The following is a 15,135-nucleotide window of genomic DNA, read 5'->3' as shown; positions in this document are numbered from 1 at the left end:
CCATTTTCTTCAGCGCAAGACCACATGGAACTCTGGTATCATCATTATAGTTAAAAATTTCATACTCCATTTTTATGAGATCTCTGTACCCAAAAGCTGCTTCTCTCAATGTGTCGGCTTTCTTCTCCGGCTAATCAAAGAGCTTACATCCTTTCATCCAACTTCCAAGAGACACAAGGGATGAGAAGGAAGAAAGAACCATAATATAAGGAGATACAGAAGAGTTTTACTATGAGGTAGCTTATATTGTAAATATAATTTTTTTATAACCTATAATTTCAAATTCATAGTTCAGAATAAGAAGCTGACTTGACTACAATGAATACCGTTGTGCATTTTGATTAGCATATGCCTCAAGTGTAAGTTACTAAAATCCAGTTGCTAACAATAATTGCAACTTCATATATCTTTTACTGCTTAATTCAGTGGTTTCATATATTATGTGCATCTGATGTCATAGCCCTTTGTAGGTTGTAAATTGGAAATATAACAATGTGTAAGATATACATGACAAAACAAATCAGAAAACATTTCTGTCAACCTAGGATCTGTTCAGTTATCTGTACTCATGTAGTTATGTTACCTATTCTCGCCTTTAATTTTATTCTCTCTTGGATTTACAGCAGCTTCAGATATGATGTTCTTATCATAAAAAAGAGGAAATCAATTTGTATCCACACCAAGAAAATTACATCAAATTCATATCATATTATACACACAAGAGTACGATCAACAATTGGTATCGAGCTGATGCAAACAATATTAAGCTCAAATTGCAGTACTGTAGTTACTCATCACACTAAGCATTCTATACACATTGTATCTTTAAAAGACAAGTGCTATAAACTTTTTTACAAGTGGAAATGCAGAAATACAGTCCCCATCATAAGCTACTCGAGCAGACAACCGTGAGTCCATAAATGTCTGTGACAGTTGTTGAAAGGCAACGTAGATGGAGGAATCACTTTCAGATACGATCTCCTTAGAGATACGATCCAATTTGCAACAGACAAAACTTCAACAGAACAACACGCCTTCAAATTTATCTCCCTCAATCTTTCACACATTTTAAGAAGCTCCTCCACTTGCTTTGTTGTTGCTGTAACACAACCCTCCATGTCCAACTTTAGAAGCCCCGGGCATCTCTGTGAGATTGTTTTCAACCCTTTATCACCGAACCCTGACCAAGTAACATTTAAAATCTCCAGTGTAGGTAACTTCAAGCCTGCTCCTAGACTACTAATTCCGATACAATCAGTGATTTGCAAATTCCTAATTCCATGACAGATCTTCAGTACATCAGAGATTCCTATCTCTGTGGTGAGTTGTGTAGACGAAATGTTGAGCAGCTCCATGTTGGGGCAAGTTTGAGCTATATATTTGAGTGTTTCATCACTTAAATACGCATTCCCTGACAAATTGAGAGACTTAATTCTCCTGTTTTTCACGACCACGGAGTGATCTACTTTCCCAAAAGAGGTTCTACTCATCTCGATGTTTTCCAGTAAAGAGCACTCAGTGACGAGCGTAATGAATGTTAAGGTGGTCAATTGGAAACAATAATCAAGGTTTATAGAAACTAGATTCACAAGAAACTGAGCTAATTCACTCACACATTTATCAGTGAGAAAACGCGCTTTTACAAGAGCTAAGTGCTTGAGAGACCGGTAAGCACACAAAAGCTGAGAGATTCCAAACATTGTGAAACGGGTGCAACAACGAAGAGATAGACTTTCTAATGGCCAACATACTTTCGAAATCAACGAGAGAGACTCATCAGAAATACTACAATCAGATAAGTCAACTGAACACAAAGCTCTGAAATATGTGGATGCAACGCGTGGAAGAATCTGAATCCAGCTAATCGAAATAACATTCAAGTTACGACAATTGCACAAAAGAAAATGAAAGGCGTCGTGCGTTATAAAGCAACAATCAAGCATAACAATCTCACTCAAAAGCAAACAATTCATCGAAAAGCCAACCACCGAACGATCCGTAACAAAATGATTACCAGAAATATTAACTCTCCGCAATTTCCTTAAACTAGACCACAATGCCTCAATTCCAACATCCGTAACTGCAAACTCATCCAATTTCAGATCCGATTCATAGATCCTACTATTCGGATAACTAATATCCAACTCTTCCAAAAACGGCAACATAACAGATACTGACATTAAGTCAGCATCACTCAAACAACATAACTTTGCACACTTAAACACCTTCAAATTCCTCATATTCTCCGTTAAAACAGGAAGTTTCTCCTGATTCGAAACATCAAGACATTCAATACTCAGTCCACAATTAAACACAGTATCGAGAATTGCATCGACATTTCCCCTAAATTTGCTAAAATCTAGGGTTTTGAGGTGGTTAAATCTGTTGAGAAACCTCGAGATAGTTCCGTGGAGGAGAATTGTTTGATTAGTGAGAGTAAATTTGTGACGGAGACGATTAGTGAGGGCGAGAAATGATTTGGATACTAACGATAGAGATTGAAAATGCGAGTGATGATCGAGTTTTTTGAGAATTATTCCCCAGCATTCTTCCGGTAGGTCTTCGCAGTTCTTTGCCATTTAGTAATGTAGCTACAGTTTATATATACACAATTCAGGGAGAGTATAAATATATGCGTCTATCTGTATAATTGCAGTTGTGAATTCAGAAATTGAGATTGTTATGTGTGTGTGTGTCAGAGAGAGAGAGAGAGGGAGAGAGAGACTAAAGTTGAAAATTGGTGTGTGTAATTGAAGTCGTAAACAGAGAGAGAGAGAGAGAGAGAGAGAGAGAGAGAGAGAGATTGAAGTTGAGAATTGGTGTGTGTGTGATTGAAGTTTTAGAGAGAGAGAGAGAAGAGAGAGAGGGGGAGAGGGAGAGAGAGAGAGAGAGAGAGAGATTGAAGTTGAGAATTGGTGTGTGTGATTGAAGTTTTAGAGAGAGAGAGAGAGAGAGAAAGAGAGAGAGGGGGAGAGGGAGAGAGAGAGAGAGGGAGAGGGAGAGGGAGAGGGAGGGAGAGAGAGAGAGAGAGATTGAAGTTGAGAATTGGTGTCTGTGTGTGATTGAAGTTTTAGAGAGAGAGGGAGAGAGAGAGAGAGAGTACCTTTAAGCTAGGAGTTAAAAGAGAGAAGTACAGATCGGATCTTGAATTTGAACTCGCTGCGAGTACAAGTAGTAGTTTGATTTCAAATTTCTGTTAGAGAGAACATGATGATGATCCCAGTTTGTGGCGATGAGAATGGGGAGTGACATTTTCAAAAAAATCACTACTATTTGCCGGCTCCTGATTCCTTAAATTTTAAATTGGCATTTCTTCCCGCATGATTATAGAAATTGGTCGATTTTTTAAAAATGTCAATAACTAAATATATTTATTTGATTTGATTATTTTTTGATCTATTACAAATAAATTATTTGATTTTTTTAAAATTATCCGAGAAATTGCAAATCGCTATCTCAATCAAATAATTTCAATTTCTGAAATATGTAACAATGCTTTTGAGAGATAAAATTGATATTTTTAATAGGTATATACCGTGCAATAAACATTAGTGTCTTGAAAATTTGTTTAATCATACTACATAAAATAAAAAGATTGAGTATAATAATTAATTAATATAATATAGTAATACAGTTATATTATTAGTTAAATTAAATAATTTTATATGTAATAGATTCGATACTCTTTGAATAAAAGGATAACGTAGCGGTCACATAATACATTTAATAAGTGACTCGGGGCTAGGGTTAGATACGTAACAAATCGAGTTACGTTTCCATCGAATCGACCTAAATTATATTCATATTTATTTATTTTAGTAGGTAACACAATGATATACAATACTTCAAGAACGGAACAAAGCATAATGACCCATTAGTTAGAACACTTTCATCAAAAGTAAATCGTTAAATTAAATTAGTAAACAAAATATCAATATCTTTCTACAATAAATATTATGAATTAATATATTTATATAAGTATTATATATATAGAATATATAGTACCAGACCAGATCGTCCTAAATATATATTCGATTCATCCATTATCAAAAAAAATTTATTGTGTCAAAATTCATATCGTATTTTTTTTGTCGAATCAATATCCTTTAAAAAATCTCGAATAGTTGGATTAAATCGGGTCAAATCGGGTTTACTAAATATGACTCGAGTATTTTCGACCGGTTCAAAAAACAACTGCATTTAATTAATTTAGACGTTTTTTTTGTAATGTTAGCTCATCATTGACATGCCTAAGTTGTGTTAGTGTCAAAATTTACAGGTTTTTCCGTTGGCTCAAAATTTACAGCTTAATGATATACGGGATCTGTTAAATTTTTAATTTAACTTTTGATATATAATTGACACGAACACAATCCGTTACCGGGAAACATGAATTATTCGTGCGTCAGAGAGAAGAAAACTTGCACCATGATATAGAAGTGAAATAGAATATAGGTGAAATTCGTGTTGACTATATCATGTACAATAGAATCTTGATATAAATAAATAAATTCATCAAATTAATAATCTTTTTTCAGTCTCAATTGAAATATTGTATATTCAAACTCAATTTATGAATAATAAAAATTCCAATTTCAAATACATCATGTTCACTATAAAGAAAAGAGATTAAACCGATCGGGACTAATCGATTAAATACTCCCTTCATCTCATATTATGTGTCTAGTTTTGACTATTTTATAATTAACTTCATCATATTTTGACCACAAATTACATTTGATTTATTATTAAATAAATTTGAAAACTTACGTTATTAGAAAATATATTTATTTTTTTTAAATGTTTTTTTTCCAATTTTTTAAAATCATAAATATTATTTTCTTAATTATAGTTAAAACTTAAAAGCTAATCAATTTGATATATATAAAACTGACATATAATATGAGATGAAAGGAGTACGAGCAGTACAAGAAATATGCCCATTTGCGACGGAATTTTTACACTGCAAATCGTCGCAATTGGGCCAATTGCGACGAAAAATATTCTACGTTTCTGCTTAAGTTCAGATTTTCGTCACAAGTAAGCATTTCGTCATAAGTATCAATTTTGTCACAAGTTTGCATTTCGTCATAAGTAACCATTTCGTCATAAGTAACCATTTCGTCATAAGTACCAATTTCGTCACAAAGTTAAGAAAAACGTCGCAAGTTAGGGGAAGTGGAACCCACTTTTAGCTGGCTGATAACTAAACTTCCGACGGTATATTCCGTCATTTATTCCTAATTTACGACGACCGGTGTGTCGTAAGTTAACACCTTGGGCCCACAAACTTGCCAGAATTAATTTAAAAATAAAAAAATAAATAAAATCACGAAGAACAACCGTCCCAAGTAACCCAGAATTCCGTTGTAAGTAACCAGAATAATTACGAAATTCCGTCATAAGTAACCCAGAATTCCGTCGTAAAATAATATCTCCACAGGCAGCATCGTGCTGGTTTTTCTGATTCCAGCCTTTTTCGGCTTTTAAATTGATTCCTAAACCTTTCCAATCACAAATCCCGATCTATATATAATTGTACCGCAATTCAACAACAAAATATATTAAAATATGCAAAACAAAGAATAAGAAATCATCCACACATTTAAACCAAGCTAAATATGTAAGATATCACACTTTACATAAGAAAACCATTTCGACTACATAAAAAGTTAAACAATCCGGACATTAGCTTAGATCGTTAGCTTAGATCATCTTACAAATTTTCACAGACTTGTTTCACTAAGGATAATTTAAATTATCCTACAAACATTCATAACCCATTACACCGATATTTAACCCCTAATTATAGGACCGCCACGAGAGACTACGTTATAAGGCATATTCATATATCGCTCATCATCATTGGATTCTGTCCTTTCACTGACCTCACTATCATCATAATCGTCGTTAGTCGGGACCTTTCCCTAAAATATACATAACAATATAACATTAAAATCAGGTTTGATTCTAACACTGACATATATTTTTAAATTTAGGGAAATAATAATCTCAAATGGTCATATTTCTTGTAGTGGAGGAAGATACTAAACAAGACCGCTACCGCATGTGAGTCGGTTTTAACTTGTAAATGTATTTGTGTTATTTATGTTTATGAACTTGTAACTTAAGTTAGACTCGTGTCAAGAAATTAAAATTTAGAGGACCATAAATTTCTTCCTGATATTACACATATAGGATTCTCTTGGACGAACTGGTAAAAATTATACTTACTTTTAAAAATGTACCGCTCCTCTAAGTATATTCCCACCGTTTTTAAGTAATTGTCGTTTGATTTTTTGATACACATATTTAGAAATTTTGATCATAAATTTTTGTTTTTGAAATTTCTTTTTTCTGAATAAAAATATCAATTCAATACTTTAATTCAATTTTTTTTTAAAAAAAACAACAATTTTAACCCATAGTGAAAGCTCCTTACATAATGTCAAAAAGTCAAGCGTCAATTATTTAAAAATAGAGGGAATATTTGTCTTTATTAAATCGTACGAGATGGATATGAAAGATGAAAATCTTTGGAGAAGGGTAATCACATCACATCTGTCTACAACAATTCTTGTAGTTATCTCTTTTACATCAAATTTATTATGTACTGTCATACTGTGTACATGTTACCATGTACAGTAACTCAATCTTAAGTTGCACTTCTAACGCATTTGTAGTGAAGTAAATGTCTAAAATATCATAAATCATTATATATTTATCGATCCAAAGACATTATAGATAGTTTAAAAGTAAGTTTACATAATATTGCAACTGAAATTAATAAAGAGTACACGCATATCAACTGATCACTAGCTTGTCACATGAAATGAAGCTAAAAAGATGAACTTATATAATAATCAGGTACGCGATGGTGCATTAGTCAGATGTTGCATTGGAACAAGAGGCGGCGCAGGGGCCGAGAAGTCCGGAACAGCCGGCGGTGGAAATACCAAGGGAGATGCATCATCGAAACTAGTTGGCGGAGGTGGAGACGGAACTAGTGGAGAGAACCATGGTGATGGGCTAGGCGTAGGTGGAGATGGAACTAAAGGTGACCATGGAAATGGAAATAAAGGTGACCATGGAAATGGGAATGGTGATGGTGTAGGTCTAGGTCTAGGTCTAGGTCTAGGTCTATGTGGTGGTGGTGGAGATGGGACCAAGGGGGACCATGGTCTAGGTCTAGGATTATGTGGTGGTGGTGGAGATGGAACCAAGGGTGACCATGGTCTAGGTCTAGGTTTATGTGGAGGTGGTGGAGATGGAACTAGAGGTGACCATGGTGATGGTCTAGGACTAGGCTTAGGTTTATGTGGTGGAGGTGGAGATGGAACTAGAGGTGACCATGGTGATGGTCTAGGTCTAGGTTTATGTGGAGGTGGTGGAGATGGAACTAGAGGTGACCAAGGTCTAGGTTTAGGTGGTGGTGGAGACGGAACCAGCGGTGACCATGGTGAGGGTCTAGGCCTCGGATTAGGTGGTAATGGCCAGGGTGATATTGGCCGAGGTCCGGGTGGTGGCGGAGATGGAACTAATGGTGACCCTGATTGAGCTGATTGGGCTAATGAACTTGGAACCCCTCTACTTTCAGCATCTGATAGAGATGTACAAAACACTAGCAGTACTGCTAAAACAGCAAAGACAGAGATAAAAATGCCTCTCTTCATCATCTCACTTATCAATATTTGGTTCCTTTTTGCGAGTATATATATAGAGAGGAGTGCAGAGAGTGAAAGCTAACATAGTCCCTGGGACTAGAGTATGAACAAAAGAGGGATGTTTCTATAGTATCTTAAATGCCATTTCCGCGTTTTGTTGATCTCCATACTAGTGGACTTGAAGGGAGTTGATCATCTTAATAAAAAAGTCGTAGGCAATTGATTGATTTATAAGTTGACATGCAGATGCAGTAGATACAGTACACTCCTGTCTAGTTCTGTGTGCCAGTTTTATTTATAATTAGACCCTTGTTAAATTCGTGCAGTTCCAACAAATCTGTTAAGAGACCGTTTGAAAATCTGCATTTCATTTCAAATGATAGGATTTGAGTTGTCATTTCAAATTCTCATGTTTATACTAATATTTTGAATATCCTGGATTTCAAATGAAATCCAAATTCAAATTTCCAAACAGAATATTTGATCAAATCCAGAATTTCAAATGGAATCCAGGTTCCCAAACATTCCATAATGTAATTTGACCGGAGAATACTATTGATTTGTGTACAAATAATGTGTAAAAATATTATTTGTACTTTCGTGTTTTTTTGTCAAATTTTAAACATGAATCGAGCTCGGATTTATATTCACGTATGAATTTGATAACACTCATCTGAAATTAATATGTTTAGCCGTTTGATATATGAAAATAGACAATTATACATGAACAAAATAATAATTTAAGTATCAAAATATTTGAAACTGGCTAATTAATTAGTCTCAAATCCTAAACAAACAAGTTCTGAGTATAAAATACCTAAAATTAGTGAAAATTTTGCAAAGTTATAAAAGTCTCGGTAATTTAAAATAAATTTGGACAAATTCAACATCAATAGAACATCGACAATATTAACAGAACATGCAGAACTAAGAAAATGTTACTTGCAACAATATATAGCACCAGTATCCGCATAAGTGTAATGTCGGTCACTACTCACTATCATCAACTTCCCCCCAATTGCGTATATCTGCAAATAATAATACAGGAACCAATTACAATGTTGGTGTTTATTTTGTGATATTGTGCACACATTAGAAAAAGAGTTATTAATATTGTACAATAAATAAAATAAACATCAGATATACGATTTCTGCTATAATATGAGCAAATCAAACAAGGTTCATGTAAACATTACAATGAAGAAGAAGATGTTTTTCAATAAAAGAGAGTAAAATCTTATTTACTGAATTGTTTGTTACATTTGGAATGTTGTACAAGATGTTATTTAAATACATATTAGGAGGGAAAATCTGTTACTAACTAACTCGTTGACCCTCGTTTAGGGGTGATCAACGGGTCAGAACCGACCCGAACCGAACCGGACCGGACCCGAAAGAACCGATAACCGAAATAAGCAAAATTTTGGAACCGAACCGGAACCGTTTTTATAATAGAACCAAACCGGAAATTACGGTTCGGTTCGGAACCGAAAGAACCGTCGATTTTTTTTTTAAATAAAGTCCAAAACCTGCTACAAATTTATTATTTTAATAAACATCAATACATCACTTTATCTTCTACTTATGTTGTTATAAGATTCAACAAGTCATTTTCATTTAACGAAACAAATATATATATATATATATATATATATATCTTGATTTGGTACTTGCTCGAAACCCCCAGGCAAGGATTTTATCCATTCTGACTTGAATTCTCTTTAAGAAATGGTTATCATTTCACTTGTGTTATACTGATATTTTTCACATAGAAAGGAATACGATTTGTGCTATCTACATATAAGAACTGACTTCGCCAAAACACACACACATGCACTTCACAGTTCACGAAAATACACTAAACTAGGTTAGAATGAGTACATTCAGAAATCATCTACCACATAATGATATGAATGTAAGGAATAAGATAAGGATAAGAATAAAAAATTAGAATTAAACGTAAGAAATGATTTTAAAGTATCAGTTTAAAATTTATATCCACAATCATTTATTAGTAGAAGAGGAAGTAACTTCAGTTCATCATAAGAGGAAGAATAATCTAATCAGAAAACTCAATTAAAGCTAACCATTATATATAATATATATATATATAAATTCTAATTATATTATACATAAACGGTTCTCAGTTCTTTCGGTTTTTGATTTTCAAGAACCGAACCGAACCGGGAACCGAAATTTTCAAAATTTTAAGAACCGAACCGGACCCGAATAGCTAAATACCCGAACCAGACCCGAAATTTTTGAACGGTTCAGTTCGGTTCTCGGTTCTAACCCGTGAAATGCTCACTCCTACCCTCGTTGACTATTTACAATATTCAAGATGTCATGTAACACTCCCAACACCCCCCTCAAGTTGGAGGGTGAGGTTTGCAGACCCAACTTGTCAAGAATAGCATGATGTTGTAGACCAGTTAGGGGTTTAGTTAAAACATCAGCCAGCTGATCTTTAGTTGGTGTACAACTGAGAGTGATGAGACCAGAACTAAGTTTTTCCCGGACAAAAATGACAATCGATGTCAATATGTTTGATGCGTTCATGATATACCGGATTCTTAGCAATGTAAATTGCAGTTTGATTACCACATTTAACTGAAACAGGTATAACACCGGGTACCTCAAATTCTGTTAACAAACGTGACAACCAAGCGAGTTCAGCAGTGATTCTTCGAAGGGACCTGTATTCAGCCTCAGTTGATGATAGAGAAACAATATATTGTTTCTTAGATTTCCAGGAGATAATACTGTCACCAAGAAGAATGACAAAATCACTGACAAATCGTCTAGAGTGAGGACAAACTCCCCAATCTGCATCACAATAACCTTGAATAGAAAAGGAAGGAGTATTGCTGAAAAATAACCCCTGAGCTGGATCATTCTTTAGATAACTTAGGACATGTAAAGCTGTTGTCCAGTGAGGCAAAACGAGGATCAGATATAAATTGACTTAAATGTTGAACACAGAAAGCAAGATTAGGTCGGGTATGTGTTAGGAAATTGAGTTTGCCAACTAATTTTCTATACAAAGATGGATCAGGAATCGCAAGACCTGTTTTGTGAAGAAGTTTGGCATTTAAATCCAAAGGATTAACAACAACAGTAGAATGTGGAGGGTCAAATTCATCAAGCAATTCCAAAGTAAATTTTCTCTGAGATAATACAATGTCATTAGGGACATGATTAAACTCAATGCCTAGAAAATAGTGGACGGGGCAAAGATCCTTGATTTTGAAGGTTAAATCAAGAGTTTGCTTGACTGAAGTGATATCAGACATATCATTTCCCACAACCAATATATCATCAACACAAATGGCCAGAAAAATAATGGAAGAACCTGACTTCTTGTAAAACAAAGAATAATCATTTTTAGACGTGTTATACCCTCTATCAAGTAGAAAATCACGAAGCTTAGAATACCATTGTCAGGAGGCCTGTTTAAGACCATATAGAGATTTTAACAATTTGCAAACTAGAGTTGAATTTGATAGTTGAAGACCAAGGGTGGTTTCATGTACACATCCTCATGTAAATCCCCGTGAAGAAAAATGTTATTAGCATCAAGTTGTGACATATGCCACCCTTTCTTAACAGCAACAACAACTAATGTCCTTATGGTGGTCATTTTGACAACAGGGAAAAAAGTTTCCGTGTAGTCTACACCCAGTTTTTGTGTAAATCCATTAACAACTAATTGTGCCTTATAGCGTTCAATTGATCCATCAGCATGATGTTTGATTTTAAACACACACTTACATGAGATTGCTTTCTTACCAGGTGGAAGAGGAACTAGTTCCTAAGTTTTATTAGCTTCTAATGCAGAAAAATCTTTAGCAATAGCATCCCGCCATTCAGGAAATTTAGTAGCCTCTTTATATGAATGAGGTTCAGAGACAGGAGTAGAAATGAAGTGAGAAACATTGTGGCAGGATGAAATAGGGACATGAAGTAAAGCATTAGTGCAAAGAGATGGCATTGTGCAAGCACAAGTAACAGCTGTACAAGAAGACTGATATCGATGGATATAATCTTTTAAGTAGGCTGGAGGTTTAATGGATCTTGTAGACTTTCTTAGAGGAAGTTCAGGATTAGGTTGAACAGAGGAATGTGAAGGCAGAGAAAAATCAGATGATGAAGAAACATGAGGAGTGTCTGGAATATGAGATGGTGATTGAGAAAGAGGTGGTGGAACAAAGAATTGTTCTACAGAAGTAAAGTCAGATACATGTAAAGGGAGGCAATGAGGAAAGGAAGAAGTAACATAAGGAAATATAGTTTAATAGAAAGTAGCATCCCTGAAAATATGAACAGTGTGTGTTTCTAAGTTTAAAAATTTATATGCCTTTTTTCCAAATGGATACCCTAAAAAAATACACGGGATAGCTCTGGAAGAGAATTTGTTTCTATGAGTAGAAGTAGTAGAAACAAAGCTTAAATAACCAAAGGCTCTAAGATGTGTGTATGTAGGTTTAGAACCAAATAGAATTTCATATGGACAGAGAGCTTTAAGAACAGTAGAAGGAAATCTATTTATGAGATAGGTAGAAGTTAAGACACAATCGCCCCGATATTTAATTGGTAAATTGGATTGAAAAAGTAAGGCCCTTGATATTTCAAGTAAATGTTTATGCTTTCTCTCCACAACACCATTTTGTTGTGGAGTATATGCACATGAAGTCTGATATATTATTCCTTTAGATTTAAAGAAATTAATGGCAATAGTACTGAGGCCTAGTTCCAGAGCATTGTCTGTCCTAACAGTTTGAACTATAGTGGAAAACTGAGTTTCTACCAAGGCAACAAAGTACTTGATAACATTGAAAGCATTACTTTTACTACTTAACAAATGAGTCCAATTAGCTCTGGAAAAATCATCTATAATGGTCAGAAAATATTTGTATTTGTTGTAGGTTGAAACTTGATAAGGACCCCAGATGTCAAAAATGTATTAATTGAAAACACCTAGTTGTAGTAATAGAACTATGAGGAAAAGGAAGTCTTTGCTTTCTGGATTTTGCACAAATACCACAAACATCAATGGTATGATGAGAATCAGTATTACATAAGGACATAGTTTTCAATTTGTAAAGAGGTAAATGCCTTAATCTGGAGTGCCATATAGAAACATTACTATTACAGTATGAATTCTCAATATTATTACAATGATGAGGAGAAGAGAAAGATGAGATTCCAAGCATGGAGTCAGGAACAACATGTGAAAAGAGATATAATCCTTTGTTTAATTTACTAAGTGCCATATGCATCTTCAGAGAAGAGCCCTGCAGAAAGCAACCATCATGAGAGAAATTTATGGTAGGATGAAGTTGTTCAGTCAATTTATGAACATATGTATTTTTAAATTTGAATTGTGGAACAAACAAAACATTTTGTAAAATTAAGTCAGGTGAAATGGGTACTGTTCCTATGAAAGAGATAGTTATTGTATGACCATTAGGTAAAGAAACTGTTATAGGTTGAGCTAAAGGATGTATAGAAGAGAATAAGGATTTATGAGCACACATGTGATCACTAGATCCACTATCTATTATCCATGTAATGCAATTACTATTTATCAAACAAGCAGTGTGAGCAGAATTACTAGCAAAGTTCACAGATGATGGAGCATTAAAATCAGAAACCTGAGCAGACTTGAGCAGATTGATTAATTAAGAACATAAATCTGGAGATAAACCAACATTACCAGAAGTGCCAGCTGAAGAAGTATTACTAGAAGTGCCAAAATGAGTGCCAATAGAAGAAACACCATTGTTATTATTAGTATCAGCAACTTCCACATGTACAACCATTCTTTTAGGTTTAGTAAACTTAAAATCAGCAGGGAAACCATGAAGCTTATAGAATTTATCAATAAGATTGTCCAGGTTTCTTGCAATAGTTGCAATGCAAAATGGATTTCTTAGATTCAGAATTAAATTTCCTTCGAAAACCTTGAGAAGAACCAGACTGAAACTTTGTATTAGCAGCCAGAGATGCTGAGTCAGACATGAAATGAGCACTAGATAGGATTTCCCTTTGTGATTCCTCTTGAAGTAAGATGTTATAAACTTGACCAATGGATGTTATGGTGAAGACATAAGGACAAAACCTCGCATGACAGAATATGTGTCATTCAAGCCCATTAGAAACTGTATGACTTTCTGATCTTGCTGTAATTTGGATAGTTTCTGTGCATATCCACATTTACAGCCACAAGAACATACTGGAGCAAGACATAAGCCTTCAATATCATCCCATAGCATCTTGAGTTTTTTAAAATAGTCAAAAACACTAATATTTCCTTGGGACAATTCACTTAGTTCCTTGTGAAGTCCAAACAGCTGAGTTCCATCAGAAACCCCATAATGTTCTTCTAATTCGATCCACATTTGATGTGCAGTATCACAGTATATCACACTACGACCGATAGACTTGGAAAGGGCACCAAGAATCCATGAAATGACCATGTGATTGCATTTGGACCAGCTTTTAAAAGAGGGAATACTAATAGAAGGTTTAAGCAATGAACCATTAACAAAGCCAAGATTATTATATGCAGAAAGAACAATAGACATTGACCTTTTCCAATTACTAAATCCAGTGCCATCAAAAGATTCGCTGACAAGCTTCAGACTAGGACTGTCAGATGATTGTAAAAATAATGGATTGTCATGTTGCGAACTAAAATTGCTTGTTTGGAAAGTATTTTGAGTTTCAGGCGTATTAGAATGCTTAGTAGTGTGAGAGGACGAGACATGCCATGAGAATTGTGCTCAAGAAAGACAGAAAAGTATGCATAAAAGGTGTTTGATAATATGTCAAAGAGAGATTTCAGAGAAACAAACAATTTTTCCCTTGAATCAATGTGTATGAGCACAAATAACACTCATCAACACATTCAATACGTTTAGTCAAGACCAGATACTTAATCAGAACGAAAATAGACCAAACAAGTACAAAATCAAGTTGAAATGTAGATAAATATGATTTTGCAGAAAAGGATGAGAAATTGATGATTATATATACAAATTGTGTATATATCTCGGATTATGACAAGATAAGAACGAAATATGAAGATTATAGATGCGGAAATGAAAATAAAATAAAACTTTATAGATGAATTAATCTTGTAGTTAGTGCTTTTATATATTCCCTTGTCATATGGTTGGAAAAGATTTGTTGCTTCCATAAACTTGAAAAATAACTATTATTTGTAAGGAAAATGTTTAGACTAATGATGTTCCACAATAATAGTCCTAAAAGTTTAAAATTGTATCTTTGCCAGTACAATCCAACTATTGGGATTCTTTCCGACAAGTAACAGTTTCACCTGCTATTTTTTAACTTTATCTAATTATATTATTATATGTGGAAGCGCTCTTAATTCATTTTAACTGGTGCAGTTTAACAATTATGCTTTGACAATGCATTTGAAGCAATCCTTAGAATATGTCTTGCC

At 34.3% G+C, this 15,135-nt stretch overlaps 1 protein-coding gene across 1 annotated transcript; it reads right to left on the bottom strand.

The window, feature by feature from the left end:
* Positions 1-748: 748 nt before the first annotated feature.
* Positions 749-3,258, bottom strand: LOC141717473 (F-box protein SKIP2). The gene is made up of 2 exons (XM_074519565.1): positions 3,104-3,258; positions 749-2,591 (listed from the first exon to the last, which is right to left on the bottom strand). Exon 2 carries the CDS (start codon positions 2,577-2,579, stop codon positions 891-893), a length of 1,689 nt encoding a protein of 562 aa, XP_074375666.1. The 5' UTR covers positions 2,580-2,591; positions 3,104-3,258; the 3' UTR covers positions 749-890.
* Positions 3,259-15,135: the final 11,877 nt, after the last annotated feature.

This window comes from Apium graveolens, chromosome 4 (genome assembly GCF_009905375.1).
Source record: "Apium graveolens cultivar Ventura chromosome 4, ASM990537v1, whole genome shotgun sequence".
In the NCBI taxonomy this organism is placed as follows: domain Eukaryota; kingdom Viridiplantae; phylum Streptophyta; class Magnoliopsida; order Apiales; family Apiaceae; genus Apium; species Apium graveolens.
This window is presented reverse-complemented; position numbering and strand designations above follow the sequence as displayed.